Source organism: Lathyrus oleraceus, chromosome 7 (genome assembly GCF_024323335.1).
Source record: "Lathyrus oleraceus cultivar Zhongwan6 chromosome 7, CAAS_Psat_ZW6_1.0, whole genome shotgun sequence".
Taxonomy (NCBI): domain Eukaryota; kingdom Viridiplantae; phylum Streptophyta; class Magnoliopsida; order Fabales; family Fabaceae; genus Lathyrus; species Lathyrus oleraceus.
In genome coordinates, this window is record NC_066585.1 from 530,918,442 (window position 1) to 530,932,500 (window position 14,059).

General features: G+C 35.3%; 1 protein-coding gene across 1 annotated transcript; it reads left to right on the forward strand.

Moving 5' to 3' along the window:
- The first annotated feature begins 2,416 nt into the window (after positions 1-2,416).
- Positions 2,417-9,948, forward strand: LOC127101586 (mitochondrial uncoupling protein 1). Its single transcript, XM_051039040.1, has 9 exons — positions 2,417-2,657; positions 4,409-4,627; positions 4,730-4,808; positions 5,208-5,341; positions 5,445-5,543; positions 5,649-5,753; positions 6,251-6,325; positions 6,836-6,922; positions 9,605-9,948. Exons 1-9 carry the CDS (start codon positions 2,574-2,576, stop codon positions 9,638-9,640), a joined length of 918 nt encoding a protein of 305 aa, XP_050894997.1. The 5' UTR covers positions 2,417-2,573; the 3' UTR covers positions 9,641-9,948.
- The last annotated feature ends 4,111 nt before the right edge of the window (positions 9,949-14,059 follow it).

Below are 14,059 nucleotides of genomic sequence, written 5' to 3' on the forward strand. Positions count from 1 at the left end.
ATCACGTAGTTAGTTGTAATTTATCTCCATATAATAAAGTCTCTGTAGTGTTTTTCAAAACACACGGTTTATTCAAATGTCTCTTAGTCTCTTGTATTTCAACATGGTATCCAAAGCCTACTGAGAGACAACCCTTAACCGTACTTTACCCGGTTGACCCACTGTCTTCCAGTGAGAAATTTTTGGCAAACCGTGTCATAACTCCGGTTTGCCTTCCATGCATTATCGTGACTCATTCCGGCATTAGTTTTCAAAATTCTCCAATCACCACCTCATTTTCTCCGCCGTCCGCTGCCGTCGCTATTGTTCTCGGTGACCTTTTAGAAAACTAACCCTACCAGTAGAAATGTCTCCTCTGATCCATCCAATCTCAGTCGTTCCTTATTTTTCACCGTAAGAAACCTCTGTGGAGAGATGACACACTTAGATGTCCTCATTTCATATACCAATTGATGAGATGTCCATCACACTCGACGATGTGTCGTGTTTGCTGCATCTTCCGATTAGGGGGGAACTTCTAGATCATGGAAGGATTAACAAAGATGAGGCACTCGAGTTGATAGTAGACTCTATGATTGTTGACCTAGAGAATGCCATGAGGGAGATGGAAAAACCCAGAGGGACTGATGTTAGGTTTGAATTTATAAAAAAGGTATATACATATGAGCTCCTTAGAGCAGAGCATGCTAGAGGTGTTGACGAGCAGATGAACCTGTATAAAGCATATGATGTGCGAGTCCACCTGTTATATTTGGTTGGCACTGCCATTTTTATGGACAAGAGTGCCACTTATATGGATGTCGTTTATCTACGGTACTTCGAGGACTTCGAGCGGATCCATGAGTACAAATGGGGGGTTGTTTGTTTGATATACTTGTACTCTAAGTTATTAGAGAGCTGTAGGTGGAAGATGAAGCAGGTGACAAGCAACATCACACTACTGACGGTAATATTTATTGGTCTTGTAGTGTTTTGTGTCATTTTCATTAAATTTTTGCAACACCCTTACTGATGAGTCGTGTATTCCAACACTTTTCAAGCTTGGATCCTTCAACACTTCATGCGCATCTCCAGCTGGTCGTGTGTACTGACTTATACTGAGGATATGTCGTGTGCCTCTACATTTGCCCCGCTTATAAGGAACCAGACGATATAGTCGTTTCGAGTGTATCTTGACCGCTTGGTTCTAGAGGATATGCACTTTAACAACTATGTTGATCATCGTGAGACGCAGCCATTTGACGACATAATGTTATACTCGGGATGGTTGACTTGCGGTTCATGTCTCACATTTTCTCATCTGCCTGAACGCATCATGCGACAGTTCGGCTACACTCAGACTATTCTCAGACACCCTGCTGTCTTTACTCCTCTTTCTATGACACATAGAGATATGAATATCGTGTTTGATGATTATCTTAGTCATCTGGTATTGGAAGAGATATGGAGTACCATAATTGAGAACGACTGGAGCTATGTCGACGAGTACATTAGATGGTTCTTCAGAGTGTCACATTCGTATATGATGTAGGTTTCTCTAGGAGATCAACTGAGGTCAACTCATCAGGAGATACTAGAGGATGAGCAAACACAACTAGATCATGCTCGTGAAGTTTTGCCTAGATGTCATCATCATGTGGAGATTGCGCAGACATACATTGACATGTATCTTTTCTGATGGTTCTGAGATGAGGAAGGTTCTAGAAACCAGGAAGGCACGAAAGACATTGATCTATCAGAGACAACGTCAGAGGACGTGGGGCAGAGGAGGTTGAGGAGCCTGATGAGCTATAATACGACATATACAGTAGTTTATAGTATTTGTACTTTGAATTTATTATCGATTGTATTTTATTTTGACTTATTCCGACTATATTATGTATCAGCTGATGACTTATTTTGACTATCTGGATTTATATATATTATTTTTTGCATTTCGATTGTATGGTTTAATGCTCATTACATAACATAGATCTTAACATTTATAAATCATCATTTTTATCGGAGTAACCATAAAACTAACTTAACTTGCAATGTTTTGAGTGTTTACGAAGATGCATCCTCGAAACAATAAATATATAAAGTGAGCTTTTTAGAGAGAAATGTATGAGGTATGTTTTGAAATATTTCAGAAATGAATATCCAGATCAATTAACGTTTTGACTTAAGACAAAATACGTCCAAAATATATTTTTAAAATTAAAAAGATATTTAAAATTTTTTATATAGTATTTGTCCATCCTATATAATAAATTCCCTTAATTTATCTTCCATCAAAATTAGTACTAAAAATGTAAGTTTGCTAAAAAAAAAAAGTACTAACACGAGGGGGAGGGAGTGATAATGGAATAAAATACGTGCAAAAGTTGCATTTGGACGGCTCCCATTAGCCGCATAATTTTTTTTTCCAAAACAACAATTGACCGATTAAAAAAACCCCAATTTCCAAATACATTACTCTTTCTAAGCGCTTATTTCAAAAGTGATCAAACCAAAACAAAAAGGAACAACCCAAATCATCTTTTCCCAAACCCAACGCAACCTTCTTCTTCTTCTTTCTCTGAATCATTGCCATGGTTGCTGATTCCAAGTCCAAATCTGACCTCTCATTTGCTGGAACCTTTGCCAGCAGCGCTTTCTCCGCATGTTTCGCTGAGGTAATTATTCCCATTTCTTCTCACTCCTCTCACTGAAATAAATGCTTTCTATAATGATCCCCTGTAGAATTCTAAGATCCATTGTTATTTACATTGCTTTAATGCGCTTCTGGTTGTAATGGATCTGACTTGTACTTTGATTCAATGGAACTAAACTACTAGTTAAATGTGCTTATTTGGTATTGAATCACCAGAAAATTGGAGGATCAAGTGAATATTTTTGCGGAATTTAGTTGACTGTTTGGGGGAGAATGAATGGATCTTGATTCAAAAGGCTTTATGTGTGTTATTGTTTAGAGTAATGCTATTTGGTATACATGAAGAACGGATTCCGATATGGACACGGGGATACGACACGGACACGGATACGGATACTCCGACAGCGATACTCTCAAAAACATAGGAACCGCTACACCGCTACATATATGATATTATTTGACCTTCATTTATCTATTTATTGTTAAAAGAGTTAAAAGTATTCTAATCAAAATTAATGACTTCAGTTCTTCATTTATAACATTGCTTAAGTACATGTTAAATTCTTTTACATGTGTATGAAATTTGTCCAAAAAATGTATAAGGTGTGTTGAAGTAAAGAATAAATCAATGTTTTTTTGAAACACTTGTCTGAATTTCCGACGGTATTGTAATGAGTATCATACGGGTGTCGGACACCGATTCAAAGAATCTCGAAGTAAAAGAAGAAACAATTTTTTTGGATACACTTGTCTGACTTTGCCGACACGTGTTGTACGAGTGTTACACAAGTGTCGGACACCGCGACACGGTCTGTCCGTGCTTCATAGTTTGGTATCTTTTTTATAAGAAACACACAAATTAACTATGTGTAAATAAAATAATATCTTGGCATTTGGCTAAAAACATGCTAGTTGTGACCCTTGTACTGAAAATTGATGGATAGGATTAGTTATTATTATTTTGTGAATATACTTTCATAGACACTAGCATTTTCCTTGTTTTTATGTGAAGAAGGTTTGTTTTGTAAGGTTTGTTTAGTTCATACATTTGATCCCAAACCGAACACATTACTCTATTGACCAGTCACTCAGTTTTGACTTTTGAGTGCACGGGTATGATGAAAGGCATGTGCTTTACAATTCGGGCTGTTCATGTTTTTGAGTATTAAGTTGGATGGATCAAGAGTTTTCTTTTCCCGCCTCGTCCTTGGTTGTTTGTAAATGTTGGAATTAGATTGCTTGGACAAAAAAATGCTTGATTTGGATGTTGTAATGATGTGCATTGATGAAAAACTCTTGGATATTTTTTGGTGAATAGAATGGAAGGGAGTGAGTTGGAAGTGATGGAAAATGGAAAGAAAGGGGAGTGATTGGGAGAATGATATCATTCCCTTTGTTTGGAGGATTATCAAAGGAACAGAATGGGACTCCACTTCCTTAAGTTTCCTTCATTACAATCATTGAATTCAGTTCCTTTCCAATCTATTTTTAAACATTTTCTACGGAATCGATTACTTTTTCAATTCATCTCCTACGGGAACATCTTCTACGATGTGGAAGGTTTTGGTTAGCGAAACTGTTCCATAAATATGTGGATTTTGTTCCTATTTGGCTATTAGTGGAGATTGATTCCGCTTACATATATTTACTACTAATTACTTGTTGTGTTTCTAATGTCTGATTCATCTGTTAGTTCTCATACTGCTTTAAATAAATACCTAATTGTAGCTATATTTTGAAAGTCTTGCTCAGAAGTTCTTATAATTGAAATAGGTCTGTACCATACCTTTGGACACTGCCAAAGTTAGGCTTCAGCTTCAAAAACAAGCTGTAGCTGGTGATCTATCCTCCTTACCTAAATACAAGGGATTGCTGGGAACGGTTGGAACCATTGCCAGGGAAGAAGGTCTTTCAGCGCTCTGGAAGGGCATTGTGCCAGGACTACATCGTCAGTGTTTGTATGGAGGATTAAGAATTGGGTTATACGAGCCTGTAAGATATAAGTCTGGTTGCAGAAACTTGTTCACTTATTTTCGCTCATCTGTATTGTTTGATTATTTATCTGATGCTGTGAATAGCCCGGGGTTTTAACAGGTTAAGACTTTCTATACGGGAAGTGACCATGTTGGTGATGTTCCTCTGTCAAAGAAAATCCTAGCTGCATTTACGACTGGTAAAGCTCAATATTAATAATGATGTTGGGGGAATAATTTGTTTATGTGCTATGATATGAATTTATTTTAAAATATTTGGATTGTTCAGGGCCTGTTTGATCAAATATTTTCCTACATATTTTTAAAACTGGTCTACCATTTTTAGAAATTTTGAATATGCCAAAACATTGTTTATAAAAATTCATTCTTCCTAGCTTGCATTTCATCTTCTCTCTATTACAATTATTCTCTACATGAGTCTTCTATCTTCTCGTTAGCAATTCTAAATGAACACAGTGAATGAAATGAAAACTGAAAAATGTTTATAGACAGTAAACAGACACTTAGTTTTTTCCAATAGACATTTGTGTTATCTCTATCTGGATACTCATTGCATACAAGTTAATTTGTTTTGTCAGGTGCCGTGGCAATTACAGTGGCGAATCCAACTGATCTTGTCAAAGTCAGACTTCAAGCAGAAGGAAAATTACCTCCTGGAGTTCCCAGGCGCTACTCTGGATCTTTAAATGCTTATTCGTCAATCGCGAGACAGGTCTATACTTTTAACCTAACATGCTTTATGAAGGAGAAATATGCATTTTATTTGTTTTAGTTTCTAATTTTTTTTGGTTTAAAAATCTGCTTCTAATACTTAGGAAGGAGTTAGAGCTCTTTGGACAGGGCTTGGCCCCAACATAGCAAGAAATGGTATTATCAACGCTGCTGAACTAGCTAGCTATGATCAAGTGAAGCAGGTAATTTAAAAGTTATTGGTAACATGCATTGTGATTTGCGTAGCAAACCCTTCTTTTTCTTGATTACATTGTAAATTTTTGAATAACTGTATTTTATTTGTGCAGACGATTTTGAAAATTCCAGGATTCACCGACAATGTTGTGACTCATCTCTTTGCTGGCCTTGGGGCAGGGTTTTTCGCCGTTTGTATCGGCTCCCCAGTTGATGTGGTAATTTTAAAGGGATTGCTAAACATGCATTATAGATTTGGCTTTTTATATTTCCTATTGCTTCAACGTATAATTGTTTTACAAATTGATATAAATTGTGTTCCATTTTCTTCCATGATCAACCATGATAAGATAAGAATCCTAGAATGATTACACAATGGTAGAATCAGTTAGCTTTAATAAGTTATTAAAAATTAAAATTTGTCTTTGACAAAAGCTGATCTTGTTATGGACTTATGGTTCATTAGGGTAATAGCGTCGATGTGTTTAGATTTTTTTTTGTTTGATTTTTCATATTGGTTGCAAGAGATGAAGTTTTTTTTTGAATGGCAAATTGTTAGTATATATTTACACCCTTGTCAGAACTTGAACCCTGTACCTCTGGCTCCTTTTAACCTTTAGCTCAACAAGTGCAAGAGATGAAGTGAGCTTCTTGCTTGTGAGTTCTTACCACTCCACTAATATCTTGTTCTATCCTCCTTTTGGTGAATATGCAGGTCAAGTCGAGAATGATGGGAGATTCTAGCTACAAAAGCACCCTTGATTGTTTTGTCAAAACCTTAAAGAATGATGTATGTTTTCTTTCATTATAATTTTGTTAAAAACATTTACCGCCATTTTTGCTTTAGGCACAACCATTAATTCTGAGCCCTTTCCTGCTGAGATTGGTGCATAAAATTCTTTTGACTACTTTATCATATCTAATTGTGATCTATAACCGTAATTGCGGCTGCAATATAACAATTTTAGAACTCTCTGCAACGGCATTGCAAATGCAATTACGGCCATGCCAACCACCTTTTCCATGCATTTTATCGTAGTATAAAGGTTTGCTGTGTAACTACAACTGCAACTGAAACTGAAATGTCAATTTAAAACCATGGTGGTTATGATACACAAGCTTAGTTAGCTGAACATGTCACCTTCTATTTTTCTTATGGGTTAGTTTACTCGAATGAGAAGGTAGACATTTTCATATATTTTTCTGTCATTTACTTTTAAATTGAGTCAAACAAGGGCTACAATGTGAAAGGGTTGTCTTTTATCATAACTGATTGGCTGTGTGATCTGATGTTTCTCAGGGACCCTTGGCATTTTATAAAGGGTTCATCCCAAATTTTGGACGACTAGGATCTTGGAACGTGATCATGTTTCTAACCCTAGAACAGGTAGAATATGAAAACTCTACTACCTTTCGTTGTTATTTTTTTTCGTTTATGTGACAATGGCATACTATATACTCCGAAAAATGCATTTGGGGTCTGTTTGTTTTGAGAAAATGAAACGGGAAATTGGATTCTTTCTAGCTATGATTCTGAAAAAATCCAGTTCTCATGAGCAGAGACTTAATAGTTTAAAATAAAGTCTGCTGCAAAGAGAAAATATGTAGAGAGAAAATTAGTGTTTTAGAGAGAAGATAGTATTATGATAATCATGGAAGATTCATTCTAACATCTTGAAACTGTCAACTCATAAAAGGAAAAGCTTAAATGGAAATTAAACTAATAAAATGCAAGTTATGTATTGCATTTTTCCTTAGATATAAGACCCTTTTTTCATAGGACCTCTTTAAAAAATTTTCTTTACCACGACACCCTTAACTATGTTACATGTTTTATGAAATCTGTAATAAATACTACTCCCTCCGTTCCTTTTTAAGTGTTAACTTTTAAAAATAAATTTGTTCCTTCTTTTTTAATTGTCATTTCAAAGTTCTATGTAGTATTGATTGTAGTATTGTCAAAATTAGCCCTAGTCATATATTAGAGTAAAAAAAGTTAAATAAATTACTAAAAAGTTAAGAGTATTATAGACAAAAAAAATAATCATTATTTAAAAAGTAACAACAATTATTAATTGTCTTGCTATGTGTAAAAAGTAAAAAGAACGACACTTAACAAGGAGCAGAGATGAGGTTGTAAAGCAATACTATTAATTGTCAACAAGTTTAATACAGTAATCAACTTTCTTAATTTCCATGATTTATTCAAAGAGGTCCTATATTTAGAGATAGAGTAGTAATAGCATTATCATTACCCTCCCCTTCAAGAACCCCCTTGTCCTCAAAGATGAACACTTGCAAACACCATGCCTAAGGTCAGAGGTGCCATTTGAGTAGAATAGAACTGGAAGACATGAACTCGTCTGTAGAACAGCCACGATAGGATATTGATGACAGTCAGATAAAATCACTTAGAAGGAACCGTTGTCATGGAAATGCATACATTAACATGTTTGAAACTTAGCTCGTGCCGCTTCGAGGAACTCAACTCAAAATTCCCAAACAAAATGAACCTCTCTCTTACGGACTCTTTTAAAGATGATTCACTTACCACATAGTCCCATTTTCTTTGTCCATGTTGGCATCAATAAGAAAAACACTTGAGTTTGCAACCTGAAGGTATCTTGGTATAGAAATATGTTAGTCGCCCATTAGTTAAGAGGAATTAATATTTGTAACAACTTTTAGTAAGTCAAAAATAGAAGTTAGTTAGAAAAGGAAGTTAGTTACTGTTCTCAGTAAAAAATACAACATTGCTACTTCATTGGGGTCGATCGAACCAGTGAAGCTCAGTCGTATAAGATTTATCTCTCTTTTTCCTTGCTGCCATTCTTTTTGTATAGTCGCTTTGGTCCAATTAGTAGTTAAAGTCCAATAAGTCATTAAGGCGATTGCTCCGGCTTGCGGTGACCTCTTAATGATAATTGAAATTATGTTTTAATGTGAGATCTTTGACCACAATGTTGCCAATTAGCCATAAATACCATATCCGAATACCTCGTATCGTCAAATTTGATTACCCCCGCCTTGTCAAACTTGGGCCAGAAAGATTGGCCTGACCCATTAACCCGACCCAATCCGGTTCCCTCTACCAGGCTAGCTAAGATTCGGAGCGGGCTGTAACCTGAACGTCACGACCCGGCCCTAAAGGGATCGGACATGTACACAGTCTCTCAAGCTCGAGGCCACCAAGGGCGAAGTATTTTAACTGAGAGACTAGATTATACACAACCCCTCAAGCACGAGGTCTATAAGGGATCGGACATGTACACAGTCTCTCAAGCTCGAGGCCACCAAGGGCGAAGTATTTTAACTGAGAGACTAGATTATACACAACCCCTCAAGCACGAGGTCTATAAGGGATCGGACATGTACACAGTCTCTCAAGCTCGAGGCCACCAAGGGCGAAGTATTTTAACTGAGAGACTAGATTATACACAACCCCTCAAGCACGAGGTCTATAAGGGATCGGACATGTACACAGTCTCTCAAGCTCGAGGCCACCAAGGGCGAAGTATTTTAACTGAGAGACTAGATTATACACAACCCCTCAAGCACGAGGTCTATAAGGGATCGGACATGTACACAGTCTCTCAAGCTCGAGGCCACCAAGGGCGAAGTATTTTAACTGAGAGACTAGATTATACACAACCCCTCAAGCACGAGGTCTATAAGGGAGAAATGCTTTAAGTGAGAGACCGGATTGTACCGTCATTAAACTGCCGGGTGATTCCAAAAAAATCCAGTTCTCATGAGTAGAGACTCTAGCAGTTTAGAACAAAGTCTGTTGTAAAGAGAAAATAAGTGTAGAGAGAATTAGAGTTTTAGAGAGAAAATAGTATTTCTGATAATGATAGATGATTCATTTATTGAATCTTTGCTCATAATATAGACACGAGCCAACTCATAAAAGACAAAACAGAAACAGAAATTAGCCTATTCAAATGCAAATTATGTAATATTCTAATAACTATCACAGTACGTATATACTGTAACAGAAAAAGTACTCCACAATCTTTAGCTATTCATTTGTGTTTCTTTTCTCACTTATTTCTTTCTTCTCTTGCAGACTAAAAAGTTCGTCAAAAGTTTAGAGTCATCATGAGCTCAATCAATTACATGGACCAAATGCAGTTGAAATTGTGGAAAATAAGGGCCCTTATATCTTCATTTTACTATCTAGGATTTAGTCAAACATTTTTTCAAAGGAGAAAACATGTATAAGTTAAACAAATGAAATTATTTCATAGACACTAGCTTCTTATGATTGCAATCTATTTTGTAGGATTGCATGTTGTTTCCATGTAATAATTCTCTTCAAATTTTACTATCAACAAGTTTGGATGAGATCACCGTTCCAGCCTCAAAACCAATGCATTTGTTATAAATAAATTTAAACATAGCTTATCCTTTGATCAGGTTTAATTTAGATACTGCTTTCATGGCCACTATTTTCTTCAAGCACTCATATATTTGACTCTTCATGGTTATAAATTGTTTTGGTTTCAACCCAAATATTTCTCCAACGAAAATAGTGTAAGAATTATATAAACTGAAGTGTTGCAATATTTACATCCAAATTTGCTTATAAAACTTGAAAAATTAATATTAAAACAAGATTTGTCCACTATAGTGTACAAATTATTTAAACTTTCTACGTATATGCCCTCCATTCTTGAATGTTGCAATTGCAAATGCAATTCTGGTGACTTGTTTTATACTGAAATGGCTCTAAAGGGGCTCAACTTCTTGTGACTACCGTAATGATAGAATCTTGAGGCCTATATAAGTTTTATCAAGTCCTAGACGATAATATATCTATCAGAACACGAAAAATGGATTACTGGGGTTGATGATGTTATCTTCAAGCTTTTGTACTAATGACACATGCATTTTTTTCTTACATGCTCCTTCGTATTATGGGGTGTATGGTAGAGACACTATGATGTCACATTAACATAAAATGTAAACATTTCGCAAGTAAATGAATTGAATGATCATACATGTGAGCAGACCCTCGATTTATTGCTTGTATGAACTCATAAACGCTTTCATCAATTATTATCTTCATTGAGAGCATATCAGGATAAATGTTACGCATCACTGTTGTTGGTTGAAAATACTCCCTCCGGTCTCATATGTAAGCGACAAAAAAAAAATTTGGAGTCTCAAATATAAGCAAAAATTAATTACAATGGTTACAATTAAATATACCATTCCAATTTTACCCTCAAATTTAGTTTTTCAATATTCATGTTTATTCCTATAATAACTCCACTTTTTACACTTCCAAAAGAGCATTTATTCTGAAACTTGCATTTGTTATCATTGGCTTTTGAAAAGTCATATCCTATTATAAATGGTGCAGTATCATCTTGTACAAAACTCCATGAGTCTTGTTCTTCCTTTTTTTTTTTATACTCTAAAAATGGCAAACCCACATCATTTAGCTAATGAGTTTCCATCTTTTGATTTAGGTATTTATAGAACTCACTATGAAAATGTTAGTATTTATAGAACTCACTATGAAAATGTTAAATTTCTACAGGGCGGGACCATGGAAATTTAGGCGGGTGGAGAATACAGTAAATGGACTAAGAAGTGTTGTTTTTAGGCGGGACAAATTTCTACGGGAAATTTTAGTAAGAGTAAGTGGAATATATAACCACTAAATGACTAACCATTAAATGGTATTAATAAAAATTGACTAACCATTAAATGATTATAATAAAAATATTAATTTATTTCTAAATTAATAAATAAGGGTAAATATGGAAAAAATGTATATTTTCCATTACTTAAATGAATATATAGCCACTTTCTTAAAGGGTGAGCTTTTTTTTTTTTTTGCTTACATATGAGACCGGAGGGAGTATATTTGATGAAAAAGTTCTACATCGTTTAGATTCAAATTCATTGTTATGAGATGCACCAGTCAAAAATACTTTATATTTGTATTGAACTTTTTTATTCTCTTATACTCTTGTGTTAAAATATTGTGAAATGTAGTTAAATATTTATTTTGTAGGATATGAATGTACTGGGGTCTGAGGGTGGTTAAAAGTAAATTATATATGGTATCAATTTTCCTAGTGTTATTCTCTAGTTTTTATTTAACAACGACCGTGATTTTTTCTTCGATTTTGGAATTTCCACGTTATGTCTGTGTTGTGTCTGTGTTCTTTTATTTGTTCTTTTCCAATTTTTTCAACCAATTGGTATTGAAACTTTTGGTTGGATCCAGTTGAGCTGCAATCATAAATTCTACTGTATATGTTGGGTTAGAGAAAATTGATGAAAGAATTATATTTGATTTATGAAAAGTTCAACTCAAAGATGTATTGATAGAATCACCATTACATAATGTAAATATTAGCTTAACTACTTTGTCGTACATTACATTTTAAATTGGCACCAAGCTCAATGAGACATTTCTTGAATGTTCTATTTCCAATTGTACAAGTGATGGTGACACTAAAATGATCTCTATGCTTTATGTGTATTTTCCTTTGTAAGATGACAATGCACTTCTTAAACAATATAACCGTTTCTTACTTTACTTTGCTATATTTATTGATGATATTCTTAATGAATTTTGCATGATTAATGCATGTTCCACTGCTTTTTCAAATGGAATGTTGATATGCAATTTATTCAACATTTTCAAACACTTTCCTAAATGTCTTTGAGGATAATGAAGTTTTATCATAGACTTTGGCATCTTTTCTTTCTCTGGTAGAATTTTTTAAAGGTGAGAAAAATACACAAGAGGGAGGGGGAGGGGGGGATTAATTGTGTATGCCAAAAACTCGATTCACTTTTGAACAAAGCTCAGAGTCTGATATAAGAAATAGATATAACAACGGAAATAAAGATGCTCAGAAGTAAATTCTTGCAGCACACAAAGATTTTTCTGGTTCCTCTCATCGACTGAGAGTAGTCCAGTCCCATTGCCTCAACAAGAGCTTTTCACTATAACCAAACAAGTTACAAATTGCTCAAACACACTTACAAGAGACTTCAATGCTCAATCAACATAGAAAGAGACTTTTTCTCAAACAACCTTGCAAGAGACTTCTGCTCAATTAACCTAGAAATAGACTTCCTTGCTCAAGTACACAGACAAGAGACTTCCTTGCTCAAGCACGCAGACAAGGTGTGGGGGGGGGGGGGGGGATGAATTGTGTATGCCAAAAACTCAATTCACTTCTGAACAAAACTCAGAGCCTGATATCAGAAATAAATATAACAGAGAAAATAAAGATGCTCAGAAGTAAATTCTTGCAGCACACAAAGATTATTTTGGTTCCTCCAGTCCCCTTGCCTCAACAAGAGCTTTTCACTGTAACCAAATAAGTTACAAATTGCTCAAACACACTTGCAAGAGACTTAAATGCTCAATCATCATAGAAAGAGACTTTTTCTCAAACAACCTTGCAAGAGACTTCTGCTCAATTAACCTAGAAATAGACTTCCTTGCTCAAGTACACAGACAAGAGACTTCCTTGCTCAAGCACGCAGACAAGGTGGGGGGGGGGGATGAATTGTGTATGCCAAAAACTCAATTCACTTCTGAACAAAGCTCAGAGCCTGATATCAGAAATAAATATAACAGAGAAAATAAAGATGCTCAGAAGTAAATTCTTGCAGCACACAAAGATTATTTTGGTTTCTCCAGTCCCCTTGCCTCAACAAAAGCTTTTCACTGTAACCAAATAAGTTACAAATTGCTCAAACACACTTGCAAGAGACTTAAATGCTCAATCAACATAGAAAGAGACTTTTTCTCAAACAACCTTGCAAGAGACTTCTGCTCAATTAACCTAGAAATAGATTTCCTTGCTTAAGTACACAGACAAAAAACTTCCTTGCTCAAGCACGCAGACAAGAGACCTCCTCTACTTTAAACAAATAATTTAGTAGAAATGGTAATCACTATACTTAGATGCATAATCAGAAGTATAGTAGTTGTACAACAACCATAAAGGTTCTTAACCTCTTAATATTTTTAAGATATACAAAGATAAGAAATCTTAAGATCTTATGCAATAACAGTTTAAAATAAAAGCTTTTATGCTCAAGATATTGTATTGCGTTTTTGTGTCCCTTCCTTCAAATCTTCAACTTTCATTTATAAAGGTAGAGAAAGAGTCGTTGGAGGGTTTGAACATAAGAGAGAAAACTTAGTGAAGAAGCATGCCAAGAGAGACGTTGGAGAATGTATCTAGTTAGAAACATTGTCCATCGAATAATGGCTTTGTTCACAACACCTTTCAAATAATTAGGTATCTATCAAAAGGTAGAACAGACTAAAGAGGTCACATCACCATTCCTTGAGCCTTGCAAAGTGAAACTCTAGTTGACTCTGTCCATAAATCTGGGGCTTTGACAAGACTAGTCTGCTTTGGTACAATGTACAAATCATAGGCTTTTCAAACAATCAGAGTCTGAGTTGTCACCAAATGCAAGAACATATGACCAGACTCTGATCCTCCAGAGGCTAATGAACACGCTAAGAGTCATC